The sequence below is a fragment of the Centrocercus urophasianus genome, unplaced genomic scaffold, assembly GCF_019232065.1.
Source record: "Centrocercus urophasianus isolate 14NV4802_14NV808 unplaced genomic scaffold, USGS_Curo_1.0 seq_590, whole genome shotgun sequence".
NCBI classification, from domain to species: Eukaryota; Metazoa; Chordata; class Aves; order Galliformes; family Phasianidae; genus Centrocercus; species Centrocercus urophasianus.
Window position 1 is genome coordinate 49,367 of NW_024885189.1, and position 18,868 is coordinate 68,234.

The window sequence follows — 18,868 nt, forward strand, 5'->3', positions numbered from 1 at the left end:
GAGCACAATACACAGCACTTTTTTGGAAGTCTAGCACTGCTTTGATCCCTGTATCCTTGGTAAATTCTTCAGCAGAACAGAACTGTTGGTTCCAAGAGAGATTAACACTGCATGACACAGAATGAAGAAAGTCCTTTTTTTTTTTCTTCCCAAAGAACAGGACAGTTTCTTTCTCACTTGAAAAGGCTCCAACTCTGCATGTCTTTGTTTTGCTCCGTGCCCTTTGAAATACACAGAACCAGCAGGCTGCAAGACCCCCCAGCCCGAGCAAGCAAGAGGGGAAGGTCTGAGACAGAACAGACTTGTTTTTCCCTTTTATTATTGTTCTCACTAAGACCAAACTCAGCGACTCTTTGGCACACACACGAAAAGCTCTCCTTGCAGAACACCCCCTGAACAAGGCTGAAGTGTGCCTCCATTCAGTCTGGACACAGCCATCTACAAAATACTGAAAGAAGACCTAGTTTGTTCTGAGATATTTCTGTGGCCAACGGTTAGAGAGGAAAAATGCCTCCTAGCAGTCCGCCATCAAAAAGAACTGGAAAGGACAAATGCAGAACCATCCCATTTCCATTCCCACTGTGGAAAAGGATACGACTGCTCCCCAAAGCATCCCCCAAAGGCAGCTCTGACCCCAGTGGCAGGGTTTTTACTGCTCAGGTGCAGCACCTTGTTACTGGGAACAGACAGGCAGGCACAGGCCTCTGTGCAACTTCACAGACTGAGCAGGTTTCTTATTCCTCCATATGGTCAGAAAACGCGGAGCTGGGCTGGAGAAGAAGGCAGAGCACAGCCAGTCTTGTTTGCAATCAGGAACTGCCTGGAGGATTCTTGGCTTGTGGGGCAACAGCGCTGTAAAAAGAAACAGACAGTCACATCCAGCAGCCACGAGGACATGAAGAACCAGGGGTTCCCTCCTGTAAAAGTTCACTGCTTGCAGCAGGGGAGCTGCTTAGACAAGAACACCTTTCAGTGTTCCACGCAGACTACGTAGCAGCACACACCAGCCACCGTGGGTGTTGAGAGAACGGTCTTTTAAAGCCACAGCACCACAAAAAAAAATAAAAACAACCCAGCAAAATGCACTGTAAGTGCTGGACAGCATGACCCTGCTGCACGGGCAACTGGGAAAATACAGAACCCGTACCAGAGATGTGTAAAGCAGAGTCATTCTGCAGACAGAGGCACTTTGTTTTGCTGTGGTGGTTTTATCAGGGATGGACATTTAAAACTGTTTGTGGTGAGCATGGGTGCCTGGGAGTTTTCTCACTCCTAACCAGTCAGACTCCAATACCAACACAGTTCTCAGGAGACAAATAAACTGGACTCAGATGATCTGCTGGAAGGTGTTTTAGTAGCTGTAATTCAACTGCAAAACACAAGAACACAATCTTTGTGCTGTATCTGCCAGCACCACTAATCTCTATGGGACTTCCCTCAGGGAAAGAGCCACATTCATGACAGAGAGCAGCACCAAGGGCAGCCTCTGACCTGTTCCATCTCAGTAGCATCATCACACTGCAAGTGCCTTTAACACAACGCTTTAGTGTATTACAGAACCAAACATCCCTATTTAAAGAAGGCAATAAATTATTTTCCACTTATCTCTTTCTGTGAATAAGATTATTTGCTTCTTGTGGTAAACAAAGCCAGAAGATCACTGAAGGCAAGCAGCACGCTGTTTTAAATAATAGTCTGGCATGACATTACTGAAATAACTGCTGGGCATGTTTGTTCTGAGCTGCATTACATCACCAAAGCCTCTGTCAGGCAAAAGGGTCACTGATGAATAAGCAGGGCAGTGTCACAGTGCCTTGCTACCTGCGGCCCTGAGCGGCGTTCAGCTGATCCTTCATGGCAATGGCATGCTTGAGCAGACTGTCAATGCTCCTGAAGTACACACTGCTGTCAGTCATGCTCTTGATGGCACTGAAAGAGAGAGGAGGACTGGTGAGCATATCCTCAGACTAACAGTGCTTCACATCTTCAGACACTTGCTGGTTAGTGAGTGGATCCACTGCAGGAGACGGGCAGGACTGCGCTGCAGGCTCAGCTGGGGAAGAGCTGATGTGCTCAGCCAAGGGAAAGCCTCGAGGCTCTGGGAGCTCTGCCCTGCACCCTCACACCCCCACCTGACTGCTTTCTCCCTGGCTCACACAGGAAGCCATCAGGGAAGCACAAGGGACCTCTGCTCTGCTTCTACTGCAAAGCCTGTGCTGGCGAATGCAGTGACTGGGTGAGTCTGCAGTACCTGCAGGCGTACTCCACGGTGTAGATGGCTCCTTGGCTCTGCTCCTCCCAGCTCTGCATGTCAGACTGAAAGAAACAAGAGGGCAGGGTGAGGTGTGCACTCAGCGACGCAGCTCACAGCGATGCACTCTGCCAGCTCTGCACAAATGAGGGCTCTGGCTGCTTTTCACTAGGAGCTGCGTTTGGATTCTGCCTACTGTTTGACAGCCTGTGATGCTTGGCTCTGGGTGCCAAGCACTCGAATTGGAAAGAAACATTTATCTGGAAGGGCTACGGGTTGGAGCCAACACTTGGGATGCACTGGCAAAATTCTCCTTGTTTTCAGATGTACCCATGAGCCAGCTGGGAGCTGCAATGAGGCTGGCAGCAATGCCACAGAGTGCCAGAATGCCCAGATCCCCTGGTGTGCCTGGCCCAACGCACCTCTTGCTGAGTCCAGTCCTCAGCTCCTCGTGCAAAACCAGGTAAAACAGCACTGCAAGCTCTCATTTCATTCTGCTTGCTATTTGTAACCATTATCACAGCCAGAAGCCTCCTCTAGCCTGCTCTGAAACTCTGTCTGACCCCAAGGAGCAGTCAGCACTGTGCCCTTCCTTTCATGAGCTCGGAAGGAGCCCTGTAAACTTCACACCAACTCAACTACATGCAGGCAGTTCTGGCATGGGATGCAATTTTCCTCTCCAAGGAGAGGGAAAACCAAATGCATGTACCAATCACAATGAAAGCATAGCTGAATTCAGAGGCGTTGCTCAATAGATAACCATTTCAAAAGTGCTCAAGTAGTTTGGGCACTTTTTAAAATATGTTCTCATGGGAGCTCATTCTCAAGTCTATTCTGCTGGGTTTAGTTACAAGCCAAAGAAAACGCCAGGGCCTCTTTTTGTGACTGAAGGAGGTCGGCTGGGAGCTTGGAGTGCATCCAAAATCACTTCTGTCTGTTCAAAGCCTGTCCTACATCGGGACGCTTGACCACATGGCTACAAAAGAAACAAGCCTCTACATGCAACACTGCAGGCAGCTCCCTGCTGGGTCCTCCCACCCGACTCACAACCCCACAAGCTGCCCTGCAGAGTTCACACTTATCCCGGAGTCCAATCACCTTTTACGTGCCCATAATCTGTTGCTGAACACAGGCTTTGTGAGCAGAGGCAGCTGAAAGAGACAGCTACGTCCTGCAGCTCTGCAGCCTGTTCTGCCCAAGAGGTGCCAGATGATCTTTAGCAACCATTTAGAGCCCAGCATCGCGCTGGCTCAGTCACCACAGCAGCTCAGCACTCTCACTGCCCTGCTGAAAGCTCTGTGCCACCAAGGGCAGGTGACCCCCCTGCCAACCATTTCCTCCAGCAGCAGCACGGCCTCTGGACAGTTTCAAGGACTGCCTGTCAGCTCCCAAAGCCCAGTGCAGGATGAGGGCACGGCTGTAAAACCAGAGATGGTGACTGCAAAGCTCCACTGAAAAGGTGGAAACAATACAGTCACTTGCCTGTGGCCCTGAGCACAAGCAGATTTTATTAATTCCCCATCATCAGTGCCAGTGATGTCCATTCTCAGCATTCCCTCTACTTCCTAGGAATGCTGTGCCATTAATTAGCAACAAAAGCCTTTCCCTGAAGCTCTTCTTCAACTTTTCTTAACGTCCTTCCTTCAAATTCCCAAGAGGTGCCTTTGGATGCAGTTTAAGAACTAAAGCCAGCTATTAATATACTAAGGATATATTACTGTTGCTTAGCAGTAAATTAATGAGGAGATGTAAGTTCTCAAAAGATCAGGGGAAATCCAGAAAGGCAGCTTTGTGCAGAGCAGAGCTTTGCAGCACAGCTCCGACACGTGGAGGCAGTGAGGGCCCTGCATTGTGCTCCATCTTATCAGCAAGGGGCTGAATCTGCCTGGAGAGTCTGAGATGGTAAGGAAGGTATTAAGATTATTTTTAATCAAATCAAAGTTGCTTGTTGTAAAGACATGGAGGCGACCTTCTCCTTGCTTACTTCCCCCTCCACCCCCCAGCTCATTTTTCCTAGGTTTAATCTCCTCAGGAACTGTAAAAGCTGCATTTCAGGAGAACTGTGCCAACCGTGGACAGAGCTGCTGCAAGGCTGAAAGCAAAGCTGGAAACCACCAATAAATCCTGTTTCCTTTATACATTACTTGCACCTTGGGACTAAATTACAAGAGAATGGATCCAGGCAGAACACTCCTTTTTCTTCTTTTCCATTCTGAGGAATTAAACCCACCTTCATTCAGTGCCTTTGCTCTGATTTAGATAAAACCTGACAGTGCTTTCACGGTGCGCAGCCCTGCTGACACTTTCCTGTTCCAGTATCTTGGAACAGAGCCGATGGGCTTCAGCAGAGCAACCCAAAATATCCATCCCCACCCAATCAATGCTCCACACTGCCGGTGGCCCCATCAGGGCACTGAGCACACCTCTCTCCTGAGGGCTTGGCTGCCTGGTTTGCTGCAGACAGCAAGGAAAATGAGAGTGGGATGAAGGGCAAGAGAAAGAACCTGACCACAATTCCAGCATCAGCAGCCTGGCAGCGTGGTCAGGATGCCAGATACCTGCAGGGAGGAGAGCACACTCCCAAACATGGCACTGCAGGCTTGGAAGAATGAACGTGGGGGCTGAGAGGCTGGAGGAGGCACCACCAGCAGTTACATCTACTGTTGTTTAAGCTGCGAGAAAGAATCTGCTTTCCATTTTCCCCCAGCCCTTACCATGTCAATGCATTGCTCAACACATAGGAATGCAGTTGGAAGCTGGAGGTGCCCATGAGGTGGTCACAAAGAAATGGATAAAAACAGCAGCATCTTTGAGGCAGTATTAGGAGGATGCTCCTAACATTAGAGGGGGACGGCGAGATTGGGGTGGTGCTGGGGCAGCCCTAAAGCAGAGGACAACAAGCACTGCATTCAACCTTGACCTGACAGAGCACCACTACTGCAGGGAGCACACAGAGCTCCTCCTCCTGTAAGGGCCTGCACCCAGGGCAGGACAGATGCTGTGAGGCTGGACACGAAGGTATCAAAGGCATCTGATGGCTGCAGTCACATGGGGACACACTGTGTCCTCATATCTGCTGCTGGCATCCCCAGGACTGCAAAATCTTTCTTATGAGAAGAAAGTGGAAAACAGAAGCAATTTTGGCTAAAAAAACGAATTCTCCAGGATGGCTGTAACCAGCTGAGACTGAGAGGAGAATGCCTAGCAAGAAAAATGAGAGCAGCAAAGGTTTTCAGAGATCTTGTTCAGCACAAACCCCATGTCTAACAACCAGCACAGTGTCCAGCTTGTTCACTTGGCTGCTGCTTCCATTTGTGCTTCTGTGCTGCCCTTCACCCTCCTCCCTGTTATAAACCACTCGGTGATGGAAACTGATCTCTTCCCTCTGCATGACTTGTCATACAATTTGTTCAATTTCCTTTTGTTCCAGACACATTCCCTGAAACCGGGGCTATCTTGATTAAATGAAAGCAAGTGACAGCTCAGGAATAATTTTATAAACCTGTCTCCTGCATCCCAGTGATGCAATCGCATCAGTGTGTGCAATACATACATATACATCTCTATATACCTACCCTTGCACACAGACACGTATATAAAATGTTAATAAATAATTGAATAATAAAGTGTCACAATCCAGGTTAATTTGGAAACTAGGGCTGTAAAGCAAAGGTGAAAAATGAGGCCTGACAGTGCATTAGCATAGACATGAAGCAGTAATCTATTCATGAGACATCACTCCTAATGAATCATGACTGGCAGAAGAGGGAGAAGGACAACAAGGCTGGCATTAAAGTGTCTCTGCTCCGTGCTCTGGAGGAAAGTAGGAACACAGCTGTGAGATGCGATTCATTATCCTGCCTTTCCTTATGTGGGCTCTTCTCACTTGTTTCTTCCCACTCCCCCTTCCCTCCTCTCACCCTCCTCCTTATTTTATGTAGGAAATAAAAATCTTGCAGTGTAGTCAGGGGTAATAAGATTTAACGTCTGCCTCCTCCTCCCCCCCTCCCTGCACAAGAGTCGTTTTTCTTTGTCTCCACACACACATCCAGCACTGGGAGCTCAGGGATGTGCTCAGCCATGCAAGTTTTACCCCAGATCTGCAAGTGAACGTGAAGATCCCCCCTCAGCCCCCCCAGCGTGGGCCAAACGGGGTCCCTTAGCACCTCCCACACGGTGCCTGTGCCCCGATGGCTGATTTCCTTCCCGAGGCGGTGAGATAGGAACGAGGTGGCAGCTCAGGAGAACAGCTCTGGTCTGACTGTCTCGGGGTTGGTGAGCTCAACTCACCTTGTGCTGAGCGAGCTCTGGAAGCGATCGTCGGACGTGCTCCTGGAGCCGGTACAGGGCCACGGAGGGCTCGTTGGCCAGCACATACATGCTCTCTGTGAATTTGTCTGTAACTGCAGAAAGGGAAACAACAGAGTCACAGGAGGTGGGGAGCAATGGGAGGAACGTGGGGCTGGAAGGGCTCCCTTGGGTGCCATCTCTCAAGGTGTCTCTGGAAGATGTGGGGTTCAGAGAGCCCACTGCACCTCCCGCAGCACAGCAGCCTTCTGACAAAAGGCTCCAAGTTTCAACGTGCCACAGATCAGAGTAAAACCCCAAGTATTTTAGCTATTAACCATGAAATGTTAACCAGGACACGGGAGGAAAGCAGCATTACACAGGTGGTTCACTTTGCACTCCATGTCACTGCACATGCAATAAGCTCAGCACCAGGTGGAGGCATCACCTCGGGACGCTGCTGGCCCAAAAGCCCCACACCAGCTAGGGTTGGCCTGGGCTTGGAACTGCTTGTGCCTTTTCTGAGCAACCTGAGCTGGCCTAGAGATGGGAGGGAGCAGCAGAGAGCCGGTGAACCTCCTGCTTTGGGGTCCTTCTGCCTCTTCCCCCACACGCCAGCCTCAAGAGATGTCCTAAAAGTAACTAAAAAGCAGCTTCTCCTGCTGCTTTCTCACAGGATTCACCTTGCCAATGGCCACTTCCGCAGGCTGAGGGCTGTGCGGGAGCTCTGAGCCCTCCTTCCTCCTGGATTGACGCTTACAGCTCCCAGCAATTAACAACGACGAGAGGCAGAGCTCAGCGATTGCTTCCCGTTTCGTGCGGGGAACGAAGTGGGGAGGGCCTTCAGCACGGCCAGGGAGAACAACTCCGAGCAGCACCGATTCAGGGCTGCGTTCAGGATAAGCGATTTCCCCCCTCCCTGCCTCAGGGCTTTGGTTTCAGTCACAGCCGCTCCCAAACTGCGGCTCTTACAGTGGCACACACCGCAGCTCCCGAACGCGCATGCGAGTAAACGCAGAACTGCGAGATACGATAAGGCCGATACCCACCGCGATATGTCGCGATACGCGTCCCCCAGCCCCGTCACGGCGCTCTGTCGCGGCCTGCCCAGTGGCGCATCGCACCCCCCTCCTCTCTCACGACCCACAGAACTCTATCGCGACATCTGCTGTCACCGCAAGGCCCTGTCGTGGGTGGCCCTATCGCGACAGAGCAACAGAACGCCACCGGAGCCCCCCACAGCCGATCTGGCCCCACCACCCCTGCGTCCCCGATCCGCTCCGATCCGCTCCGACCTTTCTTCACCTTCAGCTGCATCTCGGGCTCCTCCATCCCGCTCCGCCACCGCTCCCACTTCCGGTTCCGGTGGCGCCCCTCTCCAGTTCCGCCCCGGCCGGGAACACCGCCCCCAGCACACGCGTTCCGCCCCTCTCCCCCGCCCCTACAATAGGGGTTCCCCCCCACACCCCTCTATTAACGGGGGCTGAGCCCACCCTGCGGCCGGGCCTCGGGGCTGCCTCGGAGTGCGGTCCGATCAGGTAAAGCCCCGCGGTCGCCTCTCCCGTTGCTCCCCGCTCTGCAAGTGTAGGCCTCGGGTGCGTACAGGCCGCGCCTCCTCCTCCCCGCCCCGGTGCCAGGGCTGGGGACATCAGGAGCAGCTCCAAGGGCTGCGACCCCCCTTATCCCCACCTCCACAGGGCTGCAGGGCCGGAGCCTCCCGTACCCCGGCCGGGGGGGCCCTGCGGGTGTTTGTCCCCTCCCAGCCCCATCTCTGGAGTCGTGCACTCTCGCTTCTGCTGGGCCTGGCAGCTTCCGCCCATCCCCCCCCCCCCCCCCCCCGCTGTTTTTTTTTTTATTTTTTTTATTTTTTCTGTCTGTTCTCAATGTGCTGCTGTGTGGCAGTTTCCCCATGGAAGGTGAAGAAGAGGCCTCCGTGAACGATGGGGACAACCTGAAAGAAGAGAGTGAGAATGGAGCTGAGGGAGGAGCCACGGAGGAGCCAGCTGGGAGCAGGGATACTGGGGACGGCGGTGCTCCCCCGGGGCTCCTGCAGATGGACAGGGGCTCCAGTTTCATGGAAGGTGACTGCTGGGGTGAGGGTGTGTCAGAGCTGAGACAGGGCACACACAGACCTGCTGGTGTTGGCTGGAGCCTGGAATCCTCATTAAAAACAGGGCGCTTTGTGGCACAGTGCCACAGTGCCAGTGTGAGGGGAGCTTGGCTTCAAAACTTGAACCAACGTTCCAGGGAATTTCATACAGGGAAGGAACCTTGGCAAGATTAGTCATCCTACACCCCCCAGTGGGGTAGGGGTGCCTGTGTGCCACAGTTGGAACCCAGCCTGCTCTCCAGCAAGTGGCAGCAAGGTTCCTAATGGCCACCATCCCTCTGCAGGTGGAACAAACACTCTCCCGAAGCCCTCAGCTGCCTCGATGGACAGGCAAAGGACTCCTGAGCTCTCGACCCTTGACAGTGAGTATCACAGAAACTGGTGCTTGCAGATCCTTGGGTGCAGCCCCAGTAAGAGACAGGAGTGGGAGAAATCATGTGCTGGCAAAAGAATCTCTCATCCTACAAAGACAGCTGGGGAAAAAAAATGTCTTTTACTGCTGTTGGTCCCTTTCATAAGGTAGCAAGACTAAGTCCAAATCCAGGCCTTGCTGATGACTCACAGCAGCAGTGAGAGGTCGCTGTAGCTCCATGCAGTGGAACTGAAGATTGCAAATTCTTTCCATGCACTTTTCTCATTATACTACAAATTGCTTGTTGAAAATATGTCAGGCTTTCTCCTCCTCTGTAGGAGATACGAGGATGAACTTGAGTGCATCCCCAGGCTGTCCTCTGCAATATATTGTGTGCAATTATGCCATTAATGCAAGATCCCTGTCTCCTGCGGTGCCCAGATGGACCATGCCCCTCCTTGGGCAGCTGTTCAGGCTGTTTTATCTTCTCTGCTCAGCTGTTGTTCCCTCACACTGGTCAAACGTTGATCTCCAGGCTTTTCATCTGCAAGGCAATAATTCTTTTTTTTTTTTGCAGGGGCAGGAAGGAATAGCTTCAGATCAGTCACATGAGGTTTACATGAGCTTTTATGAGGCTTTGGGCCTCAAGTTAGTCTCGTTCCTCCCTATGCACAGAGATGTGCCCTGACTCTTTCCTCTCTCTGGAACAGGTTTCCCCCTGAAGCACTCAAACACACTGACAAACAGGCAGCGAGGCAATGAGATCTCAGCCCTCCCAGCCACCCTGGACAGTAAGTAGAGCTGGGCAGCTTGAGCTGTGCACCTCAGACTTCAGATGCATGTGGGGTGTGGAGGGAGCAGTGGAACTGGCACCTCCTTCCATCTGCTGCTGCCATGCTGTATGAAGCATCCACCACTGACCAGCAGGAGGGAGTTAATTATCCAGTGGGGCATGGGAAGCTCAGATGGGGCTGTTCAGTTGGCACTTCCAGGGACTCCCCTGCAGATGGTGGATGCTGAGCTGAAAACAGTTTTGAAGGCTGAATTCTCTCTGTCCCCCAGCGTTGTCCATCCACCAGCTAGCTGCCCAAGGTGAGCTCAGCCAGCTGAAGAAGCATCTTCAGAAAGGTATGCATCTTCCTTTGGGTTCACACCTCAGATCATGCAGTCATAGAGCATCTTTTGATAAACGCTTGGCTTAGTTTTACAGCCTTTGCTGGGTTTACTTAGGGGACAGGAAGCAGGGAAGGTTTTAAGCATCCTATTTGTCTCATCTGCTTTTTATGCAGGTGAGAACTTGGTAAATAAACCTGATGAGAGAGGCTTCACACCACTGATCTGGGCTGCAGCCTTTGGAGAGATCGAAACAGTCCGTCACCTGCTGGAATGGGTAAGGCCACACTTACATAGCACCTGATTATCAAGAGACTTCTCAGTTCCAAGCCCTGTGGCTGCCAAAAAGTCTTGCACTGTCCCAATGTTGCCTCAGCCAGCCTTTCCCATGGCATCAAACAGGACACATTTTCAGGGGTAATGGGCCAGATAGTGCTGGATGCTTCCCATCGGGCTAAATCAGGAGCACAGAGAGCCTCATCTCACAGCTAGCAATAACTGTTTGTAATTAAATATCTGCTTATTGGTAATTTGAGATCAGACTTGTCACTCGGGCCCTGTAATCTGACAGAAAATGTGCTCACGGAGGCATCATTGCAGTTAATGAACTCACTGCTGCATTGTCCTCAAGGGCCAGGCATGCAGCCCAGGGCTGCGTGGGGGTGAACAGGAACCAGATCCTCCTGTGCCTGGAGTCAGGGTGCTGCCCAAAGCTCAGTCCCACATCCACGTGTCTGCTTGTGCCACATAAGCACTGGCCAGATATTGGTTCTGTTAGCAGCAAAACAGCAGTTCATTGCCAGAGAGACAAACAGAACCCAAAATTAATGAGGTGGTACGCTGCTAAAGGACATACTGAAATCCATGACTAGCAGAGCTTGGAGCACAGGGTAGGTTTCTAGGTAAATTAGTAACAAAATAGAGGGTGTGTATTGTCCAGGTACCAGTGTTAATGATGTGAAAAGAGGCCCAGTAACAGGAACCATCAGGCTTAGTTTAATGACACTGGAGAAGGGCTTTTAATTCCTCAGCTGAGATACTTATTTATTTAAAATACGCCTGGTAAAGACTTTGCCAAGGAGAGCTCACTGGAAACATGGGAGCAGCCTCTTCTCCACGAGGCCATTGGGATCTGGCACCACCACCAGCCACGTCAGGCTACCCAACACGGCTCTGCCAAGCTCCCCAGGAGCCTTCACACACTGGGACTGACATCTTTGCTGTCCCCAGGGTGCTGACCCACACATGCTGGCAAAGGAGAGGGAGAGTGCCCTGTCCCTGGCCAGCATGGGTGGCTACACCGACATCGTCATCATGCTGCTGGAGAGGAACGTGGACATCAACATCTACGACTGGGTGAGTGCTGCTGAGTGCAGACTGCTGTAGGAACCCCACCAGTGGTGACCAAGGCCCAGACAAGGCTCGTGCAGCTCATCTTAAAAAGAAACAGCGAGTTCACGTTGCTCTGTGCTGTTAGCAGCCACGTGTTCCTCCTTGCTGCTTCCCAGGCTCGCAGCGCTCATTTATTTGCTCGTGCAGTTGTTTTGAGAAATTAATCTGGATAATAGTTTTAAATTGTTTCCTCAGCTGCTCACACCGGTGATGTTATGAGCCTGTAGGAAATTGCACTCAGAAATGAAGGCTGCCTTTGAAATTATTTTACGGCATACAGAGAATAAAACCTGTGCAGGGCCACGCTGCAGCAAAACACCCAGTTTGGAGCTGGGAGAGGGCAAACAAAAAGGGCAGAAAGGGCCTGACTGCTCCAGGAGGAGCAGGAGCTGCATGAGCACAGCCCCACGCGAGGCCAGCAATGACACAGCCCCTTCCCTTTCCCTGCAGAATGGTGGTACTCCTCTGCTCTACGCCGTGCGTGGCAACCACGTCAAGTGTGTCGAGGCCCTTCTAGGTAAAGGGGAAGATCTGTGCTTGAACTCCTTGGCCTTGAAAATCACTGCTTGTTGGTAACCACCTTGGGGACAGAGCGTGACATGCCTGGGGGGAGAGACTGAGCAGCCTGGGGGTGTCACAGGGCATTGCCCAGCCAGGATGGGCACTTTTTTGGGGTCTCTTCACCCTGTGCCACCTCTGGAGGGGACGCCGTGGGAGCGCTGTGCCCTGATTTGCACTGCCTGCTTGCAGCTCGTGGTGCTGACCTGACGACAGAAGCAGATTCTGGCTACACCCCGATGGATCTGGCTGTGGCTCTGGGACACAAGAAAGGCAAGTGTCCCCTCCATGCTTGGCACGGAGCCTCATCTCTCCTCCCTGAAAAGCCTTCAGGGAATTCCCAGCTCCCAACCTTGCTCGGGGCTTTTTTTTTTTTGACCTTCCAGCACAGCTTTTTGACTTTGCCATGCAGAGAAATTAAGCCAGAGAAATCAAAATGGATCCTATTCCCTTATTCCCCCTCCAAACCAGTGCTGTGCTGGCAGCAGGGCTGGGACAGAGGAGATCAGCATTTCCACCTTCCTGCTAGAAATCAGAAACCACATAGAGACTAGGTCCTGCCTGCAGATACTGCCTTCTAACAGCCCTGGCTTCTCTGGCTTTCATTTCTCCTCTTTCCCCCTTCATCAGTCCAACAGGTTATTGAAAGCCACATCCTCAAGCTATTTCAGAACAAGGGGCTGGAGTGACACAGCAGCTCATGCTGCACTGCGCTTCTCTGGGCCGACGCAGGGCTCTCCTCAGGGACCAACGTGGTCTGACCCAGCGGTCCCAAAATGGGCAGCAGGAAGAAGCTTCTTGCAAGGAGCACAAGGAGGGAGCTGTGAACTGCAGCAGATTTCTGCCACTCCTGGAAGGTGGCACGGCCTCAATGCCTTGCACCTAGGGACACTCACTCCTCAGGACAGCTGCATTTCTGCTCTGTCCAGGCTCAGCTGCTTTGTGCGTGCATTCAGGTATTGCATTTTTGGAAATAAACTCTGAAGCAGCAACGTGGAGCCCTGTTTGCTGCCTCAATTGCATCCCCCTGGTCTGTCACAGCAGCCAGCCCTCAATCCCAGCACCAGCTGCCTAGGAACTGTGAAGGGAAACTGGGCCAATCAACTCTTGAAGGCTGGCACCCTCCTACTGCCCCTAAATTTGAGCTGTCTCTTTGAAGAGCGTGGCTCGCTCTTATGCCCATAAGCTTGCCAAGACCTCCCTGCATGCAGCACTATAACCAGCCAGAGAAATATCCAAGGGCTTAAGCAAAAAGCAGCAGGAAGCATCTCCCTGCCAGCCAGCAACACGGCAGGGCCTCAGCCAGCAGCTGAGCCAGAGCCCTGCAAGTCTGCAAACAGCTGCTCTATGTTCAGGGGTGGCTAAAGAAGGCAAGAAACAGCCAGCACCAGAGCCAGGGAGGGGGCAGCTTCTCCTCCTCACCCACACCCAAGCCATACAGCACCATTCTGACAGCACTGAGTCCAGGACACACAGAGCTGCTCAGTCCTGGAGCGTCGTTTGTTGAAAGCAGTTGGGAAGGAGCTGTGGGACACCAGCATTTATTCAGCCATCTGCACAGGCTGCATCCCACCAAAACACAGCAAAGGTGGCTTACAATTCCAGCACATAGTGCTCTGCACGAGCGTCCCTCCTGCTCTGCCATCCCATGGGGTGGAGTTCCCCGCTCCATCAGCGCTTTGGGTACAGCTGGGGGTGGCAAATCACTGCTGGTGGGGCTTGCTGTCCCATTTCCCCACGTGAGCAGCTCCCCCACAGGGGAATGCAGGTGATGGGTGAGCAACTGCTGCCCTACAGCCTCTCCCCCAGCACCTGGAGGTGGTACACCACAATGCGTCCAAAGAAGTCAGTGCTGTTCTCAAAGGTGATCTTCAACGTATCCAGCGCTGTCTCCTCCACCTGGAATCTGTGTGGGGCCCATGAAGGAAAAAGAAAACAGGCAGGGGAAAAACCTCGACCCATGGGAGATCTGCATGGGTGGGGATGTCCAGAATTACTGCAGCTCTGCTGAGCTGCCAGTAGCAAAGTGCCACCAGGCACCTGCTGAACTGTCACCAACAAGGCAGCTCTTCCAACCTGCAACGTGGCAAAGGATATCTGCATGGCATTGATGTCCTCGGGGTACAGGTTGGATATTTTCACCAGTTCTTCACCTGTTCTGCAGCCTGTGAAGGATAAGGGCAGGGGCAGTTGTGCAGAGGTGCTGCGGGGCTCTGCGAGCTGCAGCAGGCACAGCCCCGAAAACCCTCAGGTGCGCACAAAGGGAAGCAGAGCATCCACAGCCCCCCACAGCCCCTCACCTTCCAGCGTGCACAGCCGGCTGGAGAACCCCCCCTGGAACTGAATGTGGAGCTGTGAGACTCTGACGGTGTGGGGGAAATCCAGGGTGACCCATTGGCACGAGCCCTGGAGGCAGAGGTGATACCGGGGCTGCGTTACGGTGGGGACGGAGGGCCGTGCGTTCCCCTCCCCGCACCCTCCATCCTCCCCCGTCTTCGTGCCCCCCACCTGGTCCGAGTTCCAGCACGTCTCCTCGTTGCCGTCAAACATGTGCTTCTTCCCGAACTGCTTCACGTCGCGGTTCAGCACCGAGCTCACCCTGCAGGGGGGGGCAGCGGCACCGTGCCGGGGTCAGCGGCAGCCGGTCCCGGTCCCTGTCCCACCCCCCGCCCGGGACCCGCACTCACCGCGTGGCCGTATCAGCGCAGACCAAGGGCTCCGCGGGCATCGCTGCGTGCGACGGACCTGGACGGCAATAAGAGCATAGCGGGAGCACGGCAGCACCCGGGACCCCCGAGCAGCACCGGAGAACCCCGGGAGGCACCTGAGCAGCATTAGGGAACACGAGAAATAGGAACACCCGAAAAACTCCCAAACCCCTTCTCACCCCGTGCAGGAAACGCCACCTCCCCTTCCGCGGGGCCGAACCGATCCCGCCCCGCTCCGCTCCGCCCCCCGCCGGTCCCGCACTGCCCGGGATGATGGTGGGGGGCGCGGGGAAAGGCAGCCGTGAGCTGATGCTGCAAAGGCTTCGCTCCCGGCCCTGCAACCCCTCCCGGCCCCAGCACGGGCTCTGAGCTCCGGGTTACGGGGACCCCCCCAGCCGGGCTGACTCAGGGCCGCCCCCGGCCCGGTGCCCTCCTGGTCCCGCTCTGTAGGTGGCAGTGGTGGAGCGCGGCTGGAAACAGCGGCCTCGAGGCTCTGCAGTGAGAGAGCGCGGTGTGTGCAGGAATCCTTGCACGCCGGAGCATCGCCGCACACGGGCATCTCTGCATGCTCCTGCATCCCCGCACAGCCGAGCATCCCCGCATCTTCCAGCATCCTTCCGTGCTCCAGCATCCCTGCAATGGAGCATCCCATGTCCAAACACCTCTGCACACCCCGGCACTCTGCCAAAACCCCACATGCCCCCAGCACCCCCGCACCAGTGAAAGAAGCAGAGGGTGACCCCAACCCTCCTGCAGCACTCATCCCTGCTGGGTGCTGAGCCGCACACCCCGAGTCTCCGTGTCCCCAGCAGCTGCGCAGGGAGCAATAGCCCTCTGCACACACGGCAGCTGTTAAGAGCGCTCCCTCCCAGGCACATGGTGCTGCCGTGCTTGCCCACGGCTCGGTGTCTTTGTGGCTGCTCGGTGAAGCTGCCAGCCCCAGCCCTGCTGCATCCCGCATCCCCCACCAGCCTCAATTTGCTGAGGGAGGTGACAAAAGCCACCACCTCCACCGCGGTGATCTGTAGCCCTCTGAAGCATCCCGGGGTGTTTGTCTGCCGGCATGAGTCACAGTGACCGTGCTGAGGCTGCCTGCGCTCAGGCAACAGCAAAAATAAACCCAGTGCTGCAAAGCCCTCACCTCCCCCTCGCAGCACAGCTCTGTGCAGGGCCTGGGGGCTTTGTGTTCCTGCCTCGGTCCCCCCCAGCTCTGTGCACACACGCGTGCATGCTGGCACATGTGTGCACACGCACACGTGGCGGTGAGGACACATGCTAGCACACACGTGCATGCAGTGGCACACGCCAGCGCACACGTGCACGCATGACGCATGCTGCTGCACCTTCCTCCTCCTCCCTCCTTGAGTTTCGCCTGAGAAATTGGGTCAAAAACACAGGAGCCTTAAATGTCACTCGGTTAATCGCACGTCGGGGGACCGGGCTGCTATTTCTGCTGCTGCGACCCACGCCTCCTCCCTCCTGCCTCTCCCAGCAGCATCCCAGCACTGAGTGGGGCACATCGAGGTTTTTCTGCATTGCTGAAGCCCCACTGACCCGGGGGACACCAGGCTGACATTTCCCCCCCCCGACCCAGCCCCAGCCCGCTCTTTCCTGCTCAGCACCTCACATCCCCGAGGCTCTTCATCCTCTACATCTCCTTCGCTCTCGAGGAATGCCATGGGATGCTTCACTCCCGGCTGCAGTGCTGAATGCTCCCGGCTGCCATCCAGCCTGCACTCAGAGCTGCCTTTATCCAAAACACCACTGAAGAGGCTGCAGGGCAGCATAGAGCCAGAGCCCCAACCCCACTGCTGGGAGCCCCACTGCTGGGAGCCCCCCAGGAGCAGTGCAGGCAGGTCGTGCTGGAGTGCAGGAAGCGCTGCCAGGGCTTTTTGTGTGCTGGGTGCCGGCGTGCGAGTTTTGCTGAGCAACCTCGGCTGGCACAGGAGCTGCTTCCAGAGAAGAAGCGGGTGTTGTGCCCTTTGCAGTTAATTACTTGCAGCAATTGATTTCCACTTCCGTGTAAACACTGGGGATTACCGGTGAATGCAGCACAGCCCATTCAGTTCCGCGGCCGCTGCCCTGCACAGTGCTCTGCCTGTTCTCAGGGAGCTCCATGGGATGCAGCTCTGCCCCAATCCCCACGCGGAGGGGCTTTAGGTGCCCACATGGGGAGTCTGGGAGGGGTTTGGCGCGCTGCTGGCACTGGGATGGGAATTGATGCTCCATAGCAGTGTGGTGGTATCTTCGTACTGGGAAGGAGCAGTGCATGGCAGTGCATTGCGCGGGGAGGAGGCAGGATGAGGGATGTCATCCCACTGACCTTGTTGTGGCTGGCTGCAGAACTCCCAGCAGGGTGAGTGCCCATAGGTGGAGCAGAGAGTGCTGAGCACCCACAGTGCTCAGTGACCCTCAGTGCCACGGGGATGGAGCACTACAGTGCCTCTGGGGCCGGGGAGTACATGTCACTGTGAGCAGGTGGCAGGGGGGGATGTGTGCTGTTAATGAGCCTGGCTCTGCATGCAGGAAGTGCTGCTCAGTGCATGGTCAGGACCAGGAGGGCAATTACCACCAAGGCTAATAAAACAGCACCACAACCAGCCCTGTGCTAATTGCTGCTGGTGTCAGGAGAGCTGAGGACGGGTTAATGTCCCCGTGCCCATGCTGGAGGGGGACGTGTGTACTCTGTCACCACACACCCAAATCCCCCATCCACGCTGTGCTGGGGCAGAGGTGCAGGTTTGGATCCCTTAGAGCTGGTGACAGTGCCACTCCTGGGAGTCCCTGGGGGGGGACAGGGATGGGTGACAGCCGTGTCCCTGTGTCCCCAGGGAAGGTGGGTGCTGTGGGAGGGCTCGGGAGTGGGGCTGGGCTGCCAGAAGGCTGAAGGGGGATGGGAAGGAGGCAGTTGCTATGGAAACAGAAAATAAAATCAATTCATCCTGCTGGTGGGTTTGGAGGGAGTTGTGCCTGGCCAGGGCAGAGCCCCAGCACCAGCGCTGTACCCACAGCAGCCTCCAGCCCAACACTGCATGGACAGAGACCCCACTGTGCCCTGGTCACCATGCTGGGGTCAAGTCCAGTGCAGTACTAGCTTTGACCAGGAGCAGGGACACTGCAGGGAGCAGCAGTGGGGCTGGGGACAGCGTATCCACGGCAATGGGGCTCAGCTCATCCCCCTCTGGAGCATCGAGGTGTCCTGCCACCTCTTGTCACCAGGGTGAGCTGCCATCGGGGTGTGCTGCCCTGCTCCAAACCCAGCACTGACACCACAGCCACATCTCACCCAAAACCTGACGCTGCTGCTCACCCTGCATCCAGCCCTGCCGAGCCGTCCGTCCATCCATCCTCTGCCTGTCCCCGTTCCAGTGCCCCGAGTGCTGGTCCCAGCTGCAGTGGCAGGGGCCTCATTAACACGCCGCTCTCCCAATGAACGTGGCAGCTCTCCTGGAACCAGCTCCATTAGCTGGCAGCAAACCTGAGGAGAATAACAAGCAGTTCTGTGGGGTGCGGGATGGGTCCCCACGTGCACCCCGAGCCATGCGACTGCGCTGCTCAGTAACGGGGTCCCCTCTGCATGGTGGTCTTTGGCAGGAGGCACGCCTGGCTGAGAGCTTCCAAACTCATGCCATATGTGGTTCCTGCTCCCTATAGCCCTATAGCCATTCTGTGGTGGGGGGTGCATTGTGCCGATGTCCCATTCCCAGTGCTGATGTCCCCGGGGGCAGGAGCAGGTCCTGGCCCTCGTCCCGTCCCCGTTTTGCACCCATACGCCTGCGGCCGCCTCCCCGGCGCCCTCCCCGCATCCCTGTCACAACAAAGGAAAACATCTCTGGATGGAAGCTGCAGGAGGGTCGTCACGGCAACACTGCTGCAGGATTTCACCAGAAACCCGTGTTCCAGCTCAAAAAGATGCACCAATCCCCTCTATGTTCCCTTGGACAAAACCGGATGGGGTTGAAAATGAGCAGAGCCAAGGAGCAGAGTGACCACGTGCTGCCGTGCAGGGGGCCGCCAGCCTGACCCTGCTGTGCCTGCAGACATGGGACACAGTGAGCTCCAGGCACTTGGAGCAGCCTGGGGCAGAGCTGCTGGTG

At 54.9% G+C, this 18,868-nt stretch overlaps 3 protein-coding genes across 4 annotated transcripts; 1 reads left to right on the forward strand and 2 right to left on the reverse strand.

Annotated features, from left to right (window-relative positions):
* Nucleotides 1-302: 302 nt before the first annotated feature.
* BORCS8 (BLOC-1 related complex subunit 8) lies at nucleotides 303-7,929 on the reverse strand. Its single transcript, XM_042836333.1, has 5 exons — nucleotides 7,834-7,929; nucleotides 6,542-6,654; nucleotides 2,252-2,316; nucleotides 1,822-1,929; nucleotides 303-852 (listed from the first exon to the last, which is right to left on the reverse strand). The coding sequence occupies exons 1-5, from the start codon at nucleotides 7,868-7,870 to the stop codon at nucleotides 810-812; spliced, it is 366 nt and encodes a 121-aa protein (XP_042692267.1). The 5' UTR covers nucleotides 7,871-7,929; the 3' UTR covers nucleotides 303-809.
* Nucleotides 7,929-13,055, forward strand: RFXANK (regulatory factor X associated ankyrin containing protein). The gene is made up of 10 exons (XM_042836329.1): nucleotides 7,929-8,076; nucleotides 8,441-8,619; nucleotides 8,933-9,010; nucleotides 9,711-9,791; nucleotides 10,063-10,128; nucleotides 10,290-10,390; nucleotides 11,344-11,469; nucleotides 11,956-12,022; nucleotides 12,256-12,336; nucleotides 12,694-13,055. The coding sequence occupies exons 2-10, from the start codon at nucleotides 8,448-8,450 to the stop codon at nucleotides 12,750-12,752; spliced, it is 831 nt and encodes a 276-aa protein (XP_042692263.1). The 5' UTR covers nucleotides 7,929-8,076; nucleotides 8,441-8,447; the 3' UTR covers nucleotides 12,753-13,055.
* On the reverse strand, nucleotides 11,578-14,974 carry LOC122169858 (nuclear receptor 2C2 associated protein). Of its 2 annotated transcripts, none has more exons than XM_042836330.1 (6): nucleotides 14,951-14,974; nucleotides 14,751-14,808; nucleotides 14,572-14,662; nucleotides 14,364-14,469; nucleotides 14,161-14,228; nucleotides 11,578-13,971 (listed from the first exon to the last, which is right to left on the reverse strand). In XM_042836330.1, exons 2-6 carry the CDS (start codon nucleotides 14,789-14,791, stop codon nucleotides 13,855-13,857), a joined length of 423 nt encoding a protein of 140 aa, XP_042692264.1. In that variant the 5' UTR covers nucleotides 14,792-14,808; nucleotides 14,951-14,974; the 3' UTR covers nucleotides 11,578-13,854. The 2 variants fall into 2 exon arrangements, with proteins under 2 accessions (XP_042692264.1, XP_042692266.1); XM_042836332.1 differs by lacking the exon at nucleotides 14,951-14,974 and adding an exon at nucleotides 14,888-14,906.
* Between the last annotated feature and the right edge of the window lie 3,894 nt (nucleotides 14,975-18,868).

What these genes read in the sequence shown, in the direction of transcription:
- BORCS8 (XM_042836333.1), bottom strand. Translation starts at nt 7,870, where the DNA reads ATGGAGGAGCCCGAGATGCAGCTGAAGGTGAAGAAAG. An exon ending in GCAGCTGAAGGTGAAGAAAG is followed by an intron (nt 6,655 to 7,833) that starts GTCGGAGCGGAT and finishes CCCTTTCTGCAG; the next exon opens with TTACAGACAAATTCACAGAG. An exon ending in AACGCCGCTCAGGGCCGCAG is followed by an intron (nt 853 to 1,821) that starts GTAGCAAGGCAC and finishes TTCTTTTTACAG; the next exon opens with CGCTGTTGCCCCACAAGCCA.
- RFXANK (XM_042836329.1), top strand. Translation starts at nt 8,448, where the DNA reads ATGGAAGGTGAAGAAGAGGCCTCCGTGAACGATGGGGACAACCTGAAA. An exon ending in GAAGAAGCATCTTCAGAAAG is followed by an intron (nt 10,129 to 10,289) that starts GTATGCATCTTC and finishes CTTTTTATGCAG; the next exon opens with GTGAGAACTTGGTAAATAAA. An exon ending in GGCTCTGGGACACAAGAAAG is followed by an intron (nt 12,337 to 12,693) that starts GCAAGTGTCCCC and finishes CCCCTTCATCAG; the next exon opens with TCCAACAGGTTATTGAAAGC.
- LOC122169858 (XM_042836330.1), bottom strand. Translation starts at nt 14,791, where the DNA reads ATGCCCGCGGAGCCCTTGGTCTGCGCTGATACGGCCACGCG. An exon ending in CGTGCTGGAACTCGGACCAG is followed by an intron (nt 14,470 to 14,571) that starts GTGGGGGGCACG and finishes CTCTGCCTCCAG; the next exon opens with GGCTCGTGCCAATGGGTCAC. An exon ending in CCGGCTGTGCACGCTGGAAG is followed by an intron (nt 14,229 to 14,363) that starts GTGAGGGGCTGT and finishes TATCCTTCACAG; the next exon opens with GCTGCAGAACAGGTGAAGAA.